The sequence below is a fragment of the Antechinus flavipes genome, chromosome 4 (genome assembly GCF_016432865.1).
Source record: "Antechinus flavipes isolate AdamAnt ecotype Samford, QLD, Australia chromosome 4, AdamAnt_v2, whole genome shotgun sequence".
NCBI lineage: Eukaryota > Metazoa > Chordata > Mammalia > Dasyuromorphia > Dasyuridae > Antechinus > Antechinus flavipes.
Window position 1 is genome coordinate 177,436,124 of NC_067401.1, and position 13,604 is coordinate 177,449,727.

General features: G+C 34.7%; 1 protein-coding gene across 1 annotated transcript in view; it reads right to left on the reverse strand.

The window, feature by feature from the left end:
* ELAC2 (elaC ribonuclease Z 2) overlaps positions 1-12,537 on the reverse strand; it is a 65,973-nt gene extending 53,436 nt beyond the window's left edge. Inside the window, exons 1-6 of the mRNA XM_051995582.1 lie at positions 12,239-12,537; positions 11,484-11,534; positions 11,259-11,329; positions 9,747-9,811; positions 8,935-8,992; positions 1,921-1,989 (exon numbers count right to left, since the gene is read on the reverse strand). Coding sequence (XP_051851542.1) covers positions 1,921-1,989; positions 8,935-8,992; positions 9,747-9,811; positions 11,259-11,329; positions 11,484-11,534; positions 12,239-12,492 — 568 coding nt within the window. The 5' untranslated portion in view covers positions 12,493-12,537. The remainder of the gene's footprint in view (positions 1-1,920; positions 1,990-8,934; positions 8,993-9,746; positions 9,812-11,258; positions 11,330-11,483; positions 11,535-12,238) is intronic.
* Positions 12,538-13,604: the final 1,067 nt, after the last annotated feature.

Here is a 13,604-nt window from a genome sequence, read left to right on the forward strand (position 1 = left end):
ATGCCTTTTATAAACTTTGTAAAATGAGATTATTTCTACTGCAATATAGTTTCCTGGGATGAACTGCTATAGCATTACAGAAAACACCAGAGCACAAATAAGTTTTTCTACTTCAAAGACTCCTTCTATATGTTCATGGGATCTAGAGATGGAAGGGACTTGAGAATTCACCTAGTACAATCCCCCACATTTTATACATAAGAAATTGGGATGCAGTGGGGAAGTGATTCAGCTAAGACCACATAAGTTATTTAGATCTTGAATTCAGATGCTGACTTCCAAATGTGAATATTATATAGGAATATAACTTAACTGTGCCATGCTACCTCTCATGGACTTATATGAAAGATTTTATATGGTGTCATAACTGACAACCTTTTAAAGTTTTTTTCCCTGAATGCTACAATTCAACACAAAAAATATAAAGCCCAGAATGCTGATTTCTTATTTTAATATTTCTAAGACCTGTGATTTCAGTGGTGGGAATACTCCTTTCCACTGAGGGATAATAATATTCTACAAATGGTATTTCACTAAGGTGCTATAGTCAATCTGACAATGAATATACTTGATTTAGCTACAGTGGTACACTAACAGGCATGCAGTTCTTAATCAGCTTTTCAGCCTGATAGAAGCTACCTACACCTGTGCTTTATTAAAATCTCTTTCTAAAAGCCTAGGTCTTTATACTATAATGGGAATCAAAGGAGGACTTCAGTGGAAGAACACTTTCTACCTAATAAGGCCATTGTGAAGAAAATATTGTAAACATTAAAATCCCATATAAAAGTAGTTTATAAGCTAACTTTTAGTTGTAAATTAAATTAGTTGTAATATAGCTTAAATTAAGTTCAACTAGGCAAAAAACAGTGTAGTCTATCTTGCTGAGATAGCAGAAATAACTGTTCAACATTTTTTAGTTTTTTCTTATCACCAAAGAACTCATGAAATTTTTTAAAATAAAAAAAATTTCATCCAACTATTTCTATTTTCTTTATCATATGGGTAAAAAAAAAAAATGTACTGCGTCAGTTGAGAAAGCTTGATCCTAAAAGGATCAAGGTATTCTTAAACCCAAGTCATTTTAAATGTTAAGGATGGAAATAACACACTATTACTGTCAGATAAAATAGCTACTAGCTCCACAAATCCTGTTTTCTTACACAATCTTTTCTTCCCCTTTTGTTCCAACTTTTTACTGTCAGGACATTCTCCATACTGTCCCCAAAACACCAATGCTTTGGCTTATGCTATTCTCTCCACTTAAAATATCATCCCCTCCATACTATGTTTCATGGAGCTTTTCCTAAACGTTCAAGTCCTGATATAGTAGAGTGTAAAGAACACTAGATTTGATATCAAAGACCTGGATTCAAATTTGGGTTCTATTTTTTATGACCTATATGACTGTGGCAAGACACGATCTTTCTAGATCTTTTTTTCACCTAATAACAGTGGATTAGATAAATTTTAACCTATAAAATCACAGAATACTAGAGTTAGAAGATTCTTCAAAGATGGTTTTAAAAAGGGAATGAAACACAGAGAGATGAAGTCATTAGTCCAATCAGCAAAAGCAAAATTTGAACACAAATCCTTTAACTCCAAATCAGCTTAAACTTCTCAAGTTCTTCATTCTATCATCTTTTTTCTTCTAATTCCTCTAGTCTATTCAATATACAATACAATTTAAATGTTAGGGTAGCCATGTCTGTTCCTACCTGAAATGCAAATTGCCATGCCCCATGCTTTTATATTCCCCACAACATCCCATGGGTATAATATAGGAATTCAGAGGAAATGCTGTATATATGTGTATATATATTGACTGACTGAATGGAACAATTTAATTTTCATCCAAATTGTCCTTGGCCAGAAAACCACACACTCTTCTACCAGGAAGTTAAATACTATACTCACTTTGTATAGGCAACTGAAAAACTGTCATGGTCTCATCTTTGTATTCTGGAGCAGAATAAGGTCGTACAGCTATGTGACATTGAACAAAAAAACAAATTAGTATATTCACAGAGGAAATGAAATAAGATTAAGCTGTAAAATAATTCTCTTTATTATAGATAAAAATTTGTGTTCCTTACTTTTCTAGACCTTTTATTCACAAATTAAGTAGGGAAATTCCCTCTTCCAATCCAAATATGTAATTTACAATTTTAGTCTTGGGGTATTGAGATGATAAGTCCAGGACCATTCAATCAATATATTCTATTCACATCACTATGAAGCAAAGCATTCTAACAGTTTTTAAAGAGACAATTCAGAGAAAATAGAATATTTCCATCACCATAAATTAGAACTTACAGAGCACCTATAGGTTAAAATATCATTAATGTTTTCTATTATAATTAGAATTTTTTTTAAGTACTATATGTCAAAATCCAATGCCTCCTTTCTTAATATTGTCAAGATAATTTACTAGTCTTACAAGCACTCTTTTTTTAACAACAATGGACATCACCAGAAGATCAATAGGTTGATTATATACTTTGCAGTCAATTGTGGAAAAGTCACATACAATCAGTTAAAACAAGACTTGGAACTGCAAATGACTATGGCTCAGATCATAAGCTTATTATTTCAAAATTCACTTAAATTGAGGAAAGTAGGGAAAACTATCAGACTATATAGGTATGACCTAAATAACATCCCTGAGGAATATGAAGTAGAGGTGATGAATTAAAGGATAATGTGATCAAACTGTGGATAGAAGTTCACAATACTGTACAGGAAGCAGCAACAAAAATCATTCCAAAGAAAAATTAGAGCAAGAAAAAAAAAAAATGACTCTCTGATGAGACTTTACAAATACTTGAGAAAAAAAAGGAAAGCAAAAAAGAAAGGAGAAAGAAAAAGATATAATCAAATGAATGCAGAGTTCCAGAGAATAGCAAGGAAAAATGAGCAATGCAAAGAATAGAAAACAAAAGAATGGGAAAGACAAGAGATGTCTTCAAAAAATTAGAGATATTAAGGGAATGTTTCATGAAATAACTGACATGATAAAAGACAAAAATAGTAAGGACTAAACAGAAGCATAAGAAATTAAGAGGTTGTAAGAAAATACAAAAGAAGCACATAAAGAAACCACACCAATAAACATGATGGTGTGGTTACTAATCTAACTGGAGAATGAAGTCAAGTGGGCCTTGGGAAGCATTGTTTGATATGGTAGTAGAGATGATACAATTCCAGCTAAGCTATTTAAAATCCTAAAAGATGATGCTGTTAAAGCACTGTACTCAATATGGTAGCAAATTTGAAAAACTCAACCATTTTGGATCGGAAAAGGTAGTTTAAATCTCAATCCTAAAGAAAGGCAATGCCAAAGTTCAAATTACTAAACAATGCACTCATTTTATACATGCTTAAGATAAGAATCTAACTAGGCTTCAGCAATATGTGAACCAAGGATTACATAAAGAACAAGGTGGTTTTCAACCTCCAGAAAAACTGGAGCCAAATTGCCAACATTCATGGATTCATAATCCATACTAATAATCCACACATACATATGGATTATGGGAAAAGCAAGGAGTTCCTAAAAAACATCTACTTCTACTCTATTGATTATGGTCTTTAATTGAGTGGATCACAACAAAAAATGGCGAGTTTTCAGAGATGGGAGCACCAGATCATCTTACTTATCTCCTGAGAAAGGTATATGTAGGCCAATTAGCAATATTTAGAACCAAATATGGACTAAATGATTGGTTTAAGATTGGAAAAAGAGTACAAGGCTATATACTGTCAACATATATATAGAGAGAGTACACCATGCAAAATGCCAGGCTAGATGAATCAAAACTTGGAATTAAGGTTGTTGAGAGAAGGAGCAATAATCTCAGATATGCCAATGATAACACTTTTAATTGTACAAAGTGAAGAGGAATTAAGACGCTTCTTGATAGAGGTGAAAGAGAATGTAAAAGCTGGCTTGAAACTGAACATCAAAGCCTAAGATCTTAACATTCTAGCAAGGGAAAAGAAATGGAAGCAGTACCAGATTTTATATTCTTAAGCTCCAAGATTACTGCAGATGGTGATTGCAATCATGAAATTAAAAGATGCTTGCTCAAAAGCAAAAACAGCCATGCCTAATCCAGACAGTATACTGATAAAGAGATGTATAACTCAAAACCTATGGTTTTTCCAGTAGCAATGTATGGATGAGAGAGATGGACCATTAGGAAAGCTGAGTGATGCAAAATCAATATTTTTAAACTACGGTGCTAGACGTAGGAGATCAAATCAGTCAATTTTAAAGAAATTAATTCAGAAATTAATTTCAAAGAAATTAAATCTGACTTGGAAGGTCAGATACTAAAGCGAAAGTTTAAATACTTTGACCATAATAAGAAGACCCAGTGGAAAAAATTGAAGACAAAAGGAAAAAGTTATGGCAGAGGATAAGATAGATTATTGTCATGGAAATAACGAACATGAACTTAGACTTCAAAAGATAGTGGAGGACAGAAGGGCCTGGTGTGCTCTGGTCCATGGGGTCCTAAAGATTCAGATATGACTAACCAAAAACAAAGACTACTGTCTTACTCCTCCTGAATTATGGGCCAACCTTACTACTATGTATAACTCCATGGACTGCCCATCCTATTGCATGTCAAATTCTGTACAATAGTTATTTCTTATTTCTTTTATTTCTTTTTGCATGGATTATTAGGTCAATCTCTTTTGAAATCATAGCTTTCACTGAAGAAGTCTAGTAATGTTCTGGGGTTTAACATAATCAGGATAATATATATGAATATATATTCATATAGAAACAGAAGAATCTGAAGGACCTTAACATCTTTTCTAAAAGATGGCCCTTGCATGAACATCCTATAACAGTGAAAAGCAGCTTTAGTGGAGAATAATGCTTCCTGTTGACATGGTTATCTAAGAAAGTTATCTAGATGGTCAAGGAATCATTATAGCTGTTTATGAAGGACTCGTTTATGACCTTACACACAGGAAACATTCACTGAATAGCAGTCTTTAAGGGTTCTTTTTCTAATTTTTTTTTCGGGGGGGTGGAGGAAGAGAGTAGAAAGGGTATAGAAATTGGTATTCAACAAAAAATTAACAAAGCTAGATCTTGTATACTTTCACATTTTAATTACTGAATAGCTTAAAGACTGATTTAATCAACTGCAAAATTTAGCTTATTCCCTTCTTGATTTCATAAAGGATACCTTAATATACATATAAATCTTTTTTACCTTCTTAATGTCTATAAAAAAAGTGGTACCTGCATTTATAATTATGACTGGTCTTTCCTAGATATTAATAGTTTTCCCATTTCTTTTCTTATAGAATAGTTCCATTCAGCAATCTTGTAAAATGATCTCTCTATTCTTTTAAGATAATGCTCCCTTGAACAGCTTTTCTTGTCTTAGTTCTGGTCAAACTTGGTTACTATTTTTTAACTTTGTTTTCTTAAGAATCATTTTTCATTAATCTAGCACACTGGGAATTGAAGTGTTAAGGGTCCAAATGGAAGAAGGATATATTGCTTGTGGGAAATTCTACAAAGCTTTTAATGATTCCAAGTTGCTCCTAAGACCAAAAAACATCTTTGAACACAAAAGCTTCCCCAAATATGCTGCTGAAACATGACAGTCTCTGAGGAATTATAATCCAAAAAGCCAATGGTGGGTACATAAAGACTGTAGTCTTAAATCAAAATTATGATGACCCATTCTAAAATAATGAGAGTAGTAGTGTCAAACTCAAATAATGATACATAAGGATCCCTATGGGCTACATATTAACTTGGTTTTAAAACGTAGCGTTTTGTTACATTTTTATTTTTTTAAATATTTCCTAATTATATTTTAATCTGGACGTATTGAGTGAGACAATCAGGAGTATTGTTTGCCATATATAATCTGCTCTCATATACTTTTGGCATAAAAATGCATAATTAGAAAAAGGAGAAAGACATAGATTGATAATCATAATATACAATACTTGCATTAAAGAGGCAACAAAGCAAAATTCTAAGCCAGGTTTAAGTGGGGCTATCCCTAACACCTGGGGAGTAAAAGGAAGACAATAGAGAAAGTGGCATTGAGTTAGGTCAGAAGAAAGAAAATTATTTTATGAATAATGAATAAGGTGAATAAAAGCAGAGGCAAGAAAATACAGGGTTTTAGGTAGACAGTCATCCAGAGTAGCAACAACATTAAATTTATCTAAACTGGGGAACAACTATTTAGATGCACAATACTGTATTTGTGTATAGTTGTTCTAAAAATTATTCCTAGAGACTCTTGGCTTCCCACTGATACTTTCAGATACTCCCTCTACCACCATCATTCTATCTATACTATGCAACAAGATTATGATTAACTATTATCTAGAAAAATCCTTGATACTCCCCTTTCTTCTTTAATGAGTTCAGTGACTGGCTTCTAGGCTTTCCTCTCTAACCCAACCTCTCACTTCAACAACATAGGAAGACTCTCAACAAACCAAACTTCCTAATTTGCTGAAGTACCTATTTCCCATGACCAACTTCTTCTATTCCACTACGGCTAGAGAGGATATCCTTCATCTTACCATCACCTACAAGTATTCCTCTTCCATACTAAAGAACTGTAAACCAAATTTTCTTTTCTGATTCTATTTTATCATTTCTTTCCCTTGCCTTATGATCCTGAATCTTATTTTTCCTGTTCTCACTGTGACCACTTCTCACTTTGTTACAAAGCTACTGCCTATATACTCTTTTCTATTCCCCACCCTAACCCCTTACTAAACCAACTCAAATCTATATGAAATCCCTTGACCCCTTTTCCTAATGAAACAGCATGCCTTTCCATACTGCAACCTTGGATCACTCCCACTATATGAAACCTCTGTTCAACTTCTTGCTTAAAAAAAAAAAAAAAAGCCAGGGAAAAACTACAAAATCATAATGAAAAATTTATGTAACAAAATTTCAATAGGCTTTTGCACCAATGAGGAAATCCTTTTTAACCTTCCTAATCATTCACTATCTCACTCACCAGAGGCTCTTCCAAATCTTTTCATCCCTCCTTGAACTTCCCATGGATCTATTTCCTTCCTCTCAGAGTTCATCTTATTTCCCAGAAAAAAAATGAGGCTATTTTTTTGAGTTTACTTCCTTCTTTTTGCTGCCTCATCTCATTTTACTTTCCCCCATGTCTTCTTCAACTGGTTGATCTGAAATGAGGCCCTTCTTGACAAATCAAATTTCTCATACATGTACAAATGATCCCATTTCAATCAAAAAACTGTTCCTTCTACCATTTCTCATTAATCTTCAATCTTTCCTTGTCTACTAGCAACTTCCATGATAAATGTAAAACAGCCATGTCTCACCTATCTTTAAAAAAATATTCACTTTATCTGACCAATCTCTACAGCTATCACTCTATATCTCTCCTCCCTTTAATGGACAAAAACTTCTTGAGAAAGCCATCTACAACTGATGTTTCCACTTCCTTTCCTCTTTCGCTTATTTTTCTGAAGTCTGATATATGATCTCAGCATTCAACTATTACTTATCTCTCAAAGTTACCAATCTCCTAAATAATGACCTTTTCTCAATCCTCATTCTTCTTAGCTTTGACACTGTCAATCACCTTCTTGATACTTCATCTTCTCTAGGTTTTCATGATACAGCTTTCGTCAGGTGTTTCTCCCATCTACCTGATCATTCCTCAGTCTCCTTCCCCACATTTAAGATCATACTCACTAACAATGGGTGTTCCCTCAAAGTTATGTTCTTGGTCTTCTTTTCTTTTTCCTCTATTAAATTTTACTTGGTGGGTTCATTAGCTCTCATGTATTTAATTTTCTCTATGAAGAAAATTCTTACATTTACCCCACTCTAACATCCAGTTCTACATTTTCAATTGCCTATTGGACATTTTGAAATAGATGTTCCATAAACATAACATTTTAAGTTCAAATTGTCCAAAGATGAATACATTATTCTTCCCTCAAAACTCTTTCCTCTTCACAATTTCCCTATTAAAATCTACCATATTCCCAACCTAAATGTCATCCTTCACTTCTCATTTTCACCCCACCAAATCCTATTGATTTTGCCTCTGAATATCTCTGATACACTCTGCCTCTACTATAGTACAGACTGTGGGAGCACAGAAACAGTATTTTGGTAGCACTCCCTATCTCAAATTCATCCTAATTCCAGTCCATCCTTCCCTCAGCTTCCAAAGTGATGTTCTTAAAGTACACATCTGGTCACGTCATTTTCCTATTCAATAGAATAGTTGGCCATCTTACTTCCAGAATCAAATAAAAATAATAATAATAATTTTAAAAATCAAATAAAAATCACAGCCTGGTCCCTCCTATTTTTCCCTTTCTTCTATCATTTAGCTCTTTTTCAAGTATTCTACAATCCAGTGGCATACAATCCACTGGAAATAAGATCCTTTAGGCCTTTTCACTGGGCTGTCTCGCATTCCTAGACTGCTCTCTCTCTTTTACACTTCTTGACTTCTCAAACTCTGTTCAATACTCAACTCAAATCCTACTTTTTTGTAAAAGGCCTTTCTTGGTCACCCTCACTGCTGCTGTTTTGCTCTTAGATCACCTACAACTACCCCAAGCACATCTTATGTAATTGTTTACATATTGATTCTTCCACTAAAACCTGAACATCCTTGTGGGCAGGAACTGGTTTTTGCTCTTCTTTGTATCCTAACCACTTAAGCAGATTCTGGAACAAAATAAAACAAGTACTTGTTGATACAACTTGACTTAAAGTGTGTTGAATAAGACTATAGAAGAAAACATTTCGAAAATATCAATGATTTCATATACGGTTTGCCTGACAAAGCCAATTTTTATCTTAAGACTGACAACACAGTAAAACTACATCAGAACAGAGTAGCAGATGAATCATTGCTGAACACATACCCAAGTTTATTCCTTTCAATGGACCAGAAAATACTTTGATAGCTTCTAGGTATTTTTCCTACAAAAAGACAAACAAAATATTCTATCAACTCTATAAGATGATACAAGTTGAGAATGTATCTGATAAAAATAAAGCTTTACACAGATGTAAGAAAAATGTTGCCTTCTTCATGGAAATGGTCAAGGCTGCAATCAGTTAGTACACAAAACCCAAAATTTAAACCATCAGAAGTCTTTTTTTAAAGAAAAACTCAAGTTGTTTTCTTTCCACATTTGAAGATAGGGCTCAGTAATACTGAATTAGACGGAAGGCTGAATCAGGTTAACCAATTGTGGCTAATTTGGAAAGTATCTAGAACTTATGCTATATAATTATAATTATAATTCTGCTTTCTAAGAATAATCTTAATGTTTCATTCCTAATACTTAAGGCTTACAGGATTAAGGACTCTTGAATGAAGGACCTCACGTAAAAGGAATCCCAAAGAGATCTCACAGAATGATCTACTCCCCTTCTTTTACATGTAAAGAAACTGAAATTTAGGGAATCTAAGAGATTTGTCAAAAACAGAATGCACATCTGATTTCTAGTTAAATGCTCCATACCACACAGTACCAGTCACTTTTCTGGTTAATTAACCTTCCTAATTTCCTTAGACCACTGAAAATGGGATTACAATGTAATTCTATTTCCCTACTTCCTCCAGCTGCAAAACCCAAGATAAATGAACCAGGTAGACTACTATAAATTGCCAAAGATTTTCTTTTGACAAATTTTTACACTTAAGTTTGTTTAAATAATTCAAACTTACCAATTGTGGTGGCCCAGAAAGAACACATTTTGGAAGCCCAGTCTCCTTTAAGGTAAGAATCATCCCTAAAAAGAAATAGGATGAATATTATAAAATTGCACAGTTCTCTTTGCCATTTATAATTGAGGATACTGTTGGAAGCAGTCTCTCCAGTTGAGCCTTAAGTTTAAAAGAGGAAATGACCTCACCTCATTTAATTAGCTGCCCTCTTGTCTGTATTCCACCTTCTAAGAAGGAAACTGGGAAAGTTGGTAGCTAGATGACAGTAAAAATTTGGTTGAAACAGGTGAGTAGGAGGGTGTGGGCAATCACCAGCAGTTTTACAAGTGTCCACAGCATACATTTAAAAAAATTTTGGTTCAGCAGTGGATAGAAACAAAAGAACTAACATTCACCAGGAAGGACTGCCATGGTAGTGAATATGTAAATACAATAAGATTATGTGATATTGTTTGGGAGGAATTTCCTGATAAGGGAAGCTAAATTACTAAGGTTTTGACAACCTAAAATATAATGGTGTTCTGGGCTTAGATGCAGGGAGACCTGAATACAAATCCAACCTTTCTAAAATTATAAACTGTGCATTTTGGGTTTTTTTCTCATTTTTTTCTTTTTGAGTTTCCTTTTCTTGTGCAGCATGATATTTGTGGAAATATGTATAGAAGAATTGTGCGTGTTTACATACATTTTCTAGCAGAGGGAATAGGGGAAAGGGATGGAAAAAATTTGGAACATATAGATTTTGTAAGGGCGCATGTTGAAAACTATCCATGTATATATTTGAAAATAAAAAGCTTTAATAAAAAAATTATAAGCTGCAGAAGATACTGATTTACATTATTATAGGAAGTATCACCATCAAGGCCCTTGGCATTGGCTTTATTAGTGGAATTAATAGTAAAAAACAATCACAAGAACTTTTCAGTTGATTTGCAAGTGAAATCTTTAATATGTATTCTTATTAGAACATGAGAGAGCAAAAACTTCTTTTTTCTATCTATATCTTCAAGCACTTAGCACAATGTTCTGGACAGTATTAAGTAATCTTAATAAAAATATATAGCTACTAAGTATTGGAATCAGGATTTGAATCCAAGACATTTTACCTCCAAGCACAGATCTCTACCTACCACAGCAAGTAATATACCCACAATATGAACCTATTTAATCCATGAGTCATGACTACTACTCACAGATCACCCTTTCTACTCTCTTGGCATAAATCTGTTACAGTAGCAAAGCAAGTCAAACAAGTAATAAATATTCATCGCTAACCCACTGATTAAAGATGACTTCTTTATAAATCACTGGTTTTATTCTGAATGCTAATGATGAACAAATTAGAGAAGCAGGAGTTCTAGCTCACCTGAACTGTCATAGTATCTTGGATACATTAGATAACCAATAATTACTTGCTGAATGGTTAAGTTAATGCTGAAACAAGAAATGATCAGGTTTGGTTGAAATTCCAAGAATTCCTTCCTAGTATGCTGTATATAAAAGCAAACTCACCAGATAAACCTCCAACATTGGACCAATGCATTCGAGTAAGGAAGATGTTATCCAATCGAGCAACCTTCAATCTAGAAAATAAAACAGTGAAAGGGTACATTGGTATATCTCTTTGTAAAATTCTTTATTTTTTTACAAAACATTGTCATTTTTACCTTTTTCAAAAATCCTTACAAGGAACAAAACCCAGAATCAACCACAGCCCCAAAAGGAAAATGAACTCACTTGTGTTCCTGCATGATCCTCTGGATTCCTTCCCCACAATTGAAAAGATACCTACAAAAATATCATCCAAGACATTTTAGTTGGGGTTTAAATATCCTACTTCCATTCAAAGTTTTTCACAAACGCCTCACCTCTTTCCAAGTTCTTTCCTTAGTCCTGAATAAATTTGATTTTAAAATTCTATTCCTCCCTGAAAGAAAAGTAGGTTTGTAAAGACCAGGCTATTGCTCAATTTATCCCTTTTCCCCACTGTCCTAGACATCATGAGACTATTTGGATTTAGAGCTAAAGTAACTTCAAAGATCCAAAGGTCCACAGGTCTACATCTATCATTTTTACAAATAAGGACAATGAGGACCAAAGAAATAAAAAGATTCACCCAGTGTCAGAGAAAGGGCAGAACAAGATCTGACTCCAAATTCAATCCTTTCCACCCAATCATACAACTTTAAAATGCCTCTGTATAGGAAGTATACCCATCAAGGAACTCTGGGAAGAATTGAAACCTGCACTACTGACTGAATGAATCTAGAGGGCTGTCCCAGTTTGGAAGGGGCTTAAGGATACACAAAGTCCAATATCTTCATTTTAAAAATAAAGGAACCAAGGGGAGTGATGTTCAGTAACACAATGCAAAGCTGGGAATCAAACGTGAGAGCTCTTTCTAGGCCAGGAGCTTGAAACGAGTGAAGAACGAAGACTGCTGGAGGAGAGCGGGCAAAGGGAAAGTGAGAGTGGGCAGAAGGCGCACTGACCGATTAAATTCCGAAAAGACGTAAAGAGCTGCGCCCGCATCGCGGGTCCCAGACGCTGCCACCTGCAAGTACACGGTGCTAGGTCCCACGCGGTCCCCCACAGAGCCGCGCTTCTCCCGCGTCCGTAAATGCCGCAGAGAGTCCTTAGACAGCCGTGGCCGGCGGGAAGAGCTCTCAGACATGGCTCTGCCAAACCGCCCTCTCCAGCAGCCCCAGCGACCCAGAGCTACGCAAGGGAGCCACGGAGGCCACATGCAACTAAGTGTGGCCTGTAGTCGGACGAAAAGATACGCCTCTTCCGAGCTGGCCGTGCGTTTCCCAGTACGTGAATGAGGCGCCGCTGCTTACGTCAAGCGCTCGGCCTAGGATGGCCAACGACTCTGGCCAATGAGAATGAGTCAATTTTTCTTTTTCCTTTCCGCTCGACTCCGAAGGCTGGAGTGCTCCAGTGTCTCGAATGGAGAGACACCCAATGGGAGATCGCATCTACTTCATTACGTAACTTATGCTGGGACCTATCGGAGAGCCCAAGAGAGAGGCAAAGCCTGGCAGCCCCTTTAAAACTGTATAGATTTATGCTTTTCTTAACCTTTTTCTATAGCAATCTGAAAGTTTGTGGATCTCTTCTCAAAATAATGTTTATAAATACATAACACAAAATATATAAGATTATAAGAAAAGCCAACTTATTGAAACCTACATATCAAAAATTTTTTTAAAAGTTCATGCATTCCAAGAACCCCTAAAGTAAAGAAAATTAGAATAGTTAGTGATTGAGGTGATCCTCTATAGGACTCGTTCTTAGGTTTGTAAATTAACCTTGTATTTCAAAATATGACATCTCTAGATTATTTGTGAATATAACAATAATGATGATTCACGCAATACAGTATCATTACTTTGCAAAGGACATTTCACAACAACTCTATGTGAGAGGTAGTATACTAACAAATTTAACCTTGTTTTACAGAGTAGCAAAGGGAAGTCAACTGATTTGTCCATGGCTTTACAGATAGTATCAGAAAAAGAATATGAAGATATACTGATTCTTTCAGGTGGAGTGCTTTTTGCATTTTTAAGACTTTTATAAATAATGCAATATTTAGACATTTAATTGTGGTCTCATTGATGTGGGTGATTATCTTCAGAGTTACCAGAATGCCTGTAAAACATCAAACCATTTTAGCAGCTGGTCAAATGGTAATGATGCAATGGATTTTCTTTTTTCCTAGTATCATTATCTAGCTACAACACTTTCCTTTTCTTGATAGACTACACTAAGAATTCCTTTTTTGTTAAGAGAACTTTTCGACAAATTGAGCATTCCTTCCTATTGTAAGTTGCCACTTTCTTAATTTTTCTATGT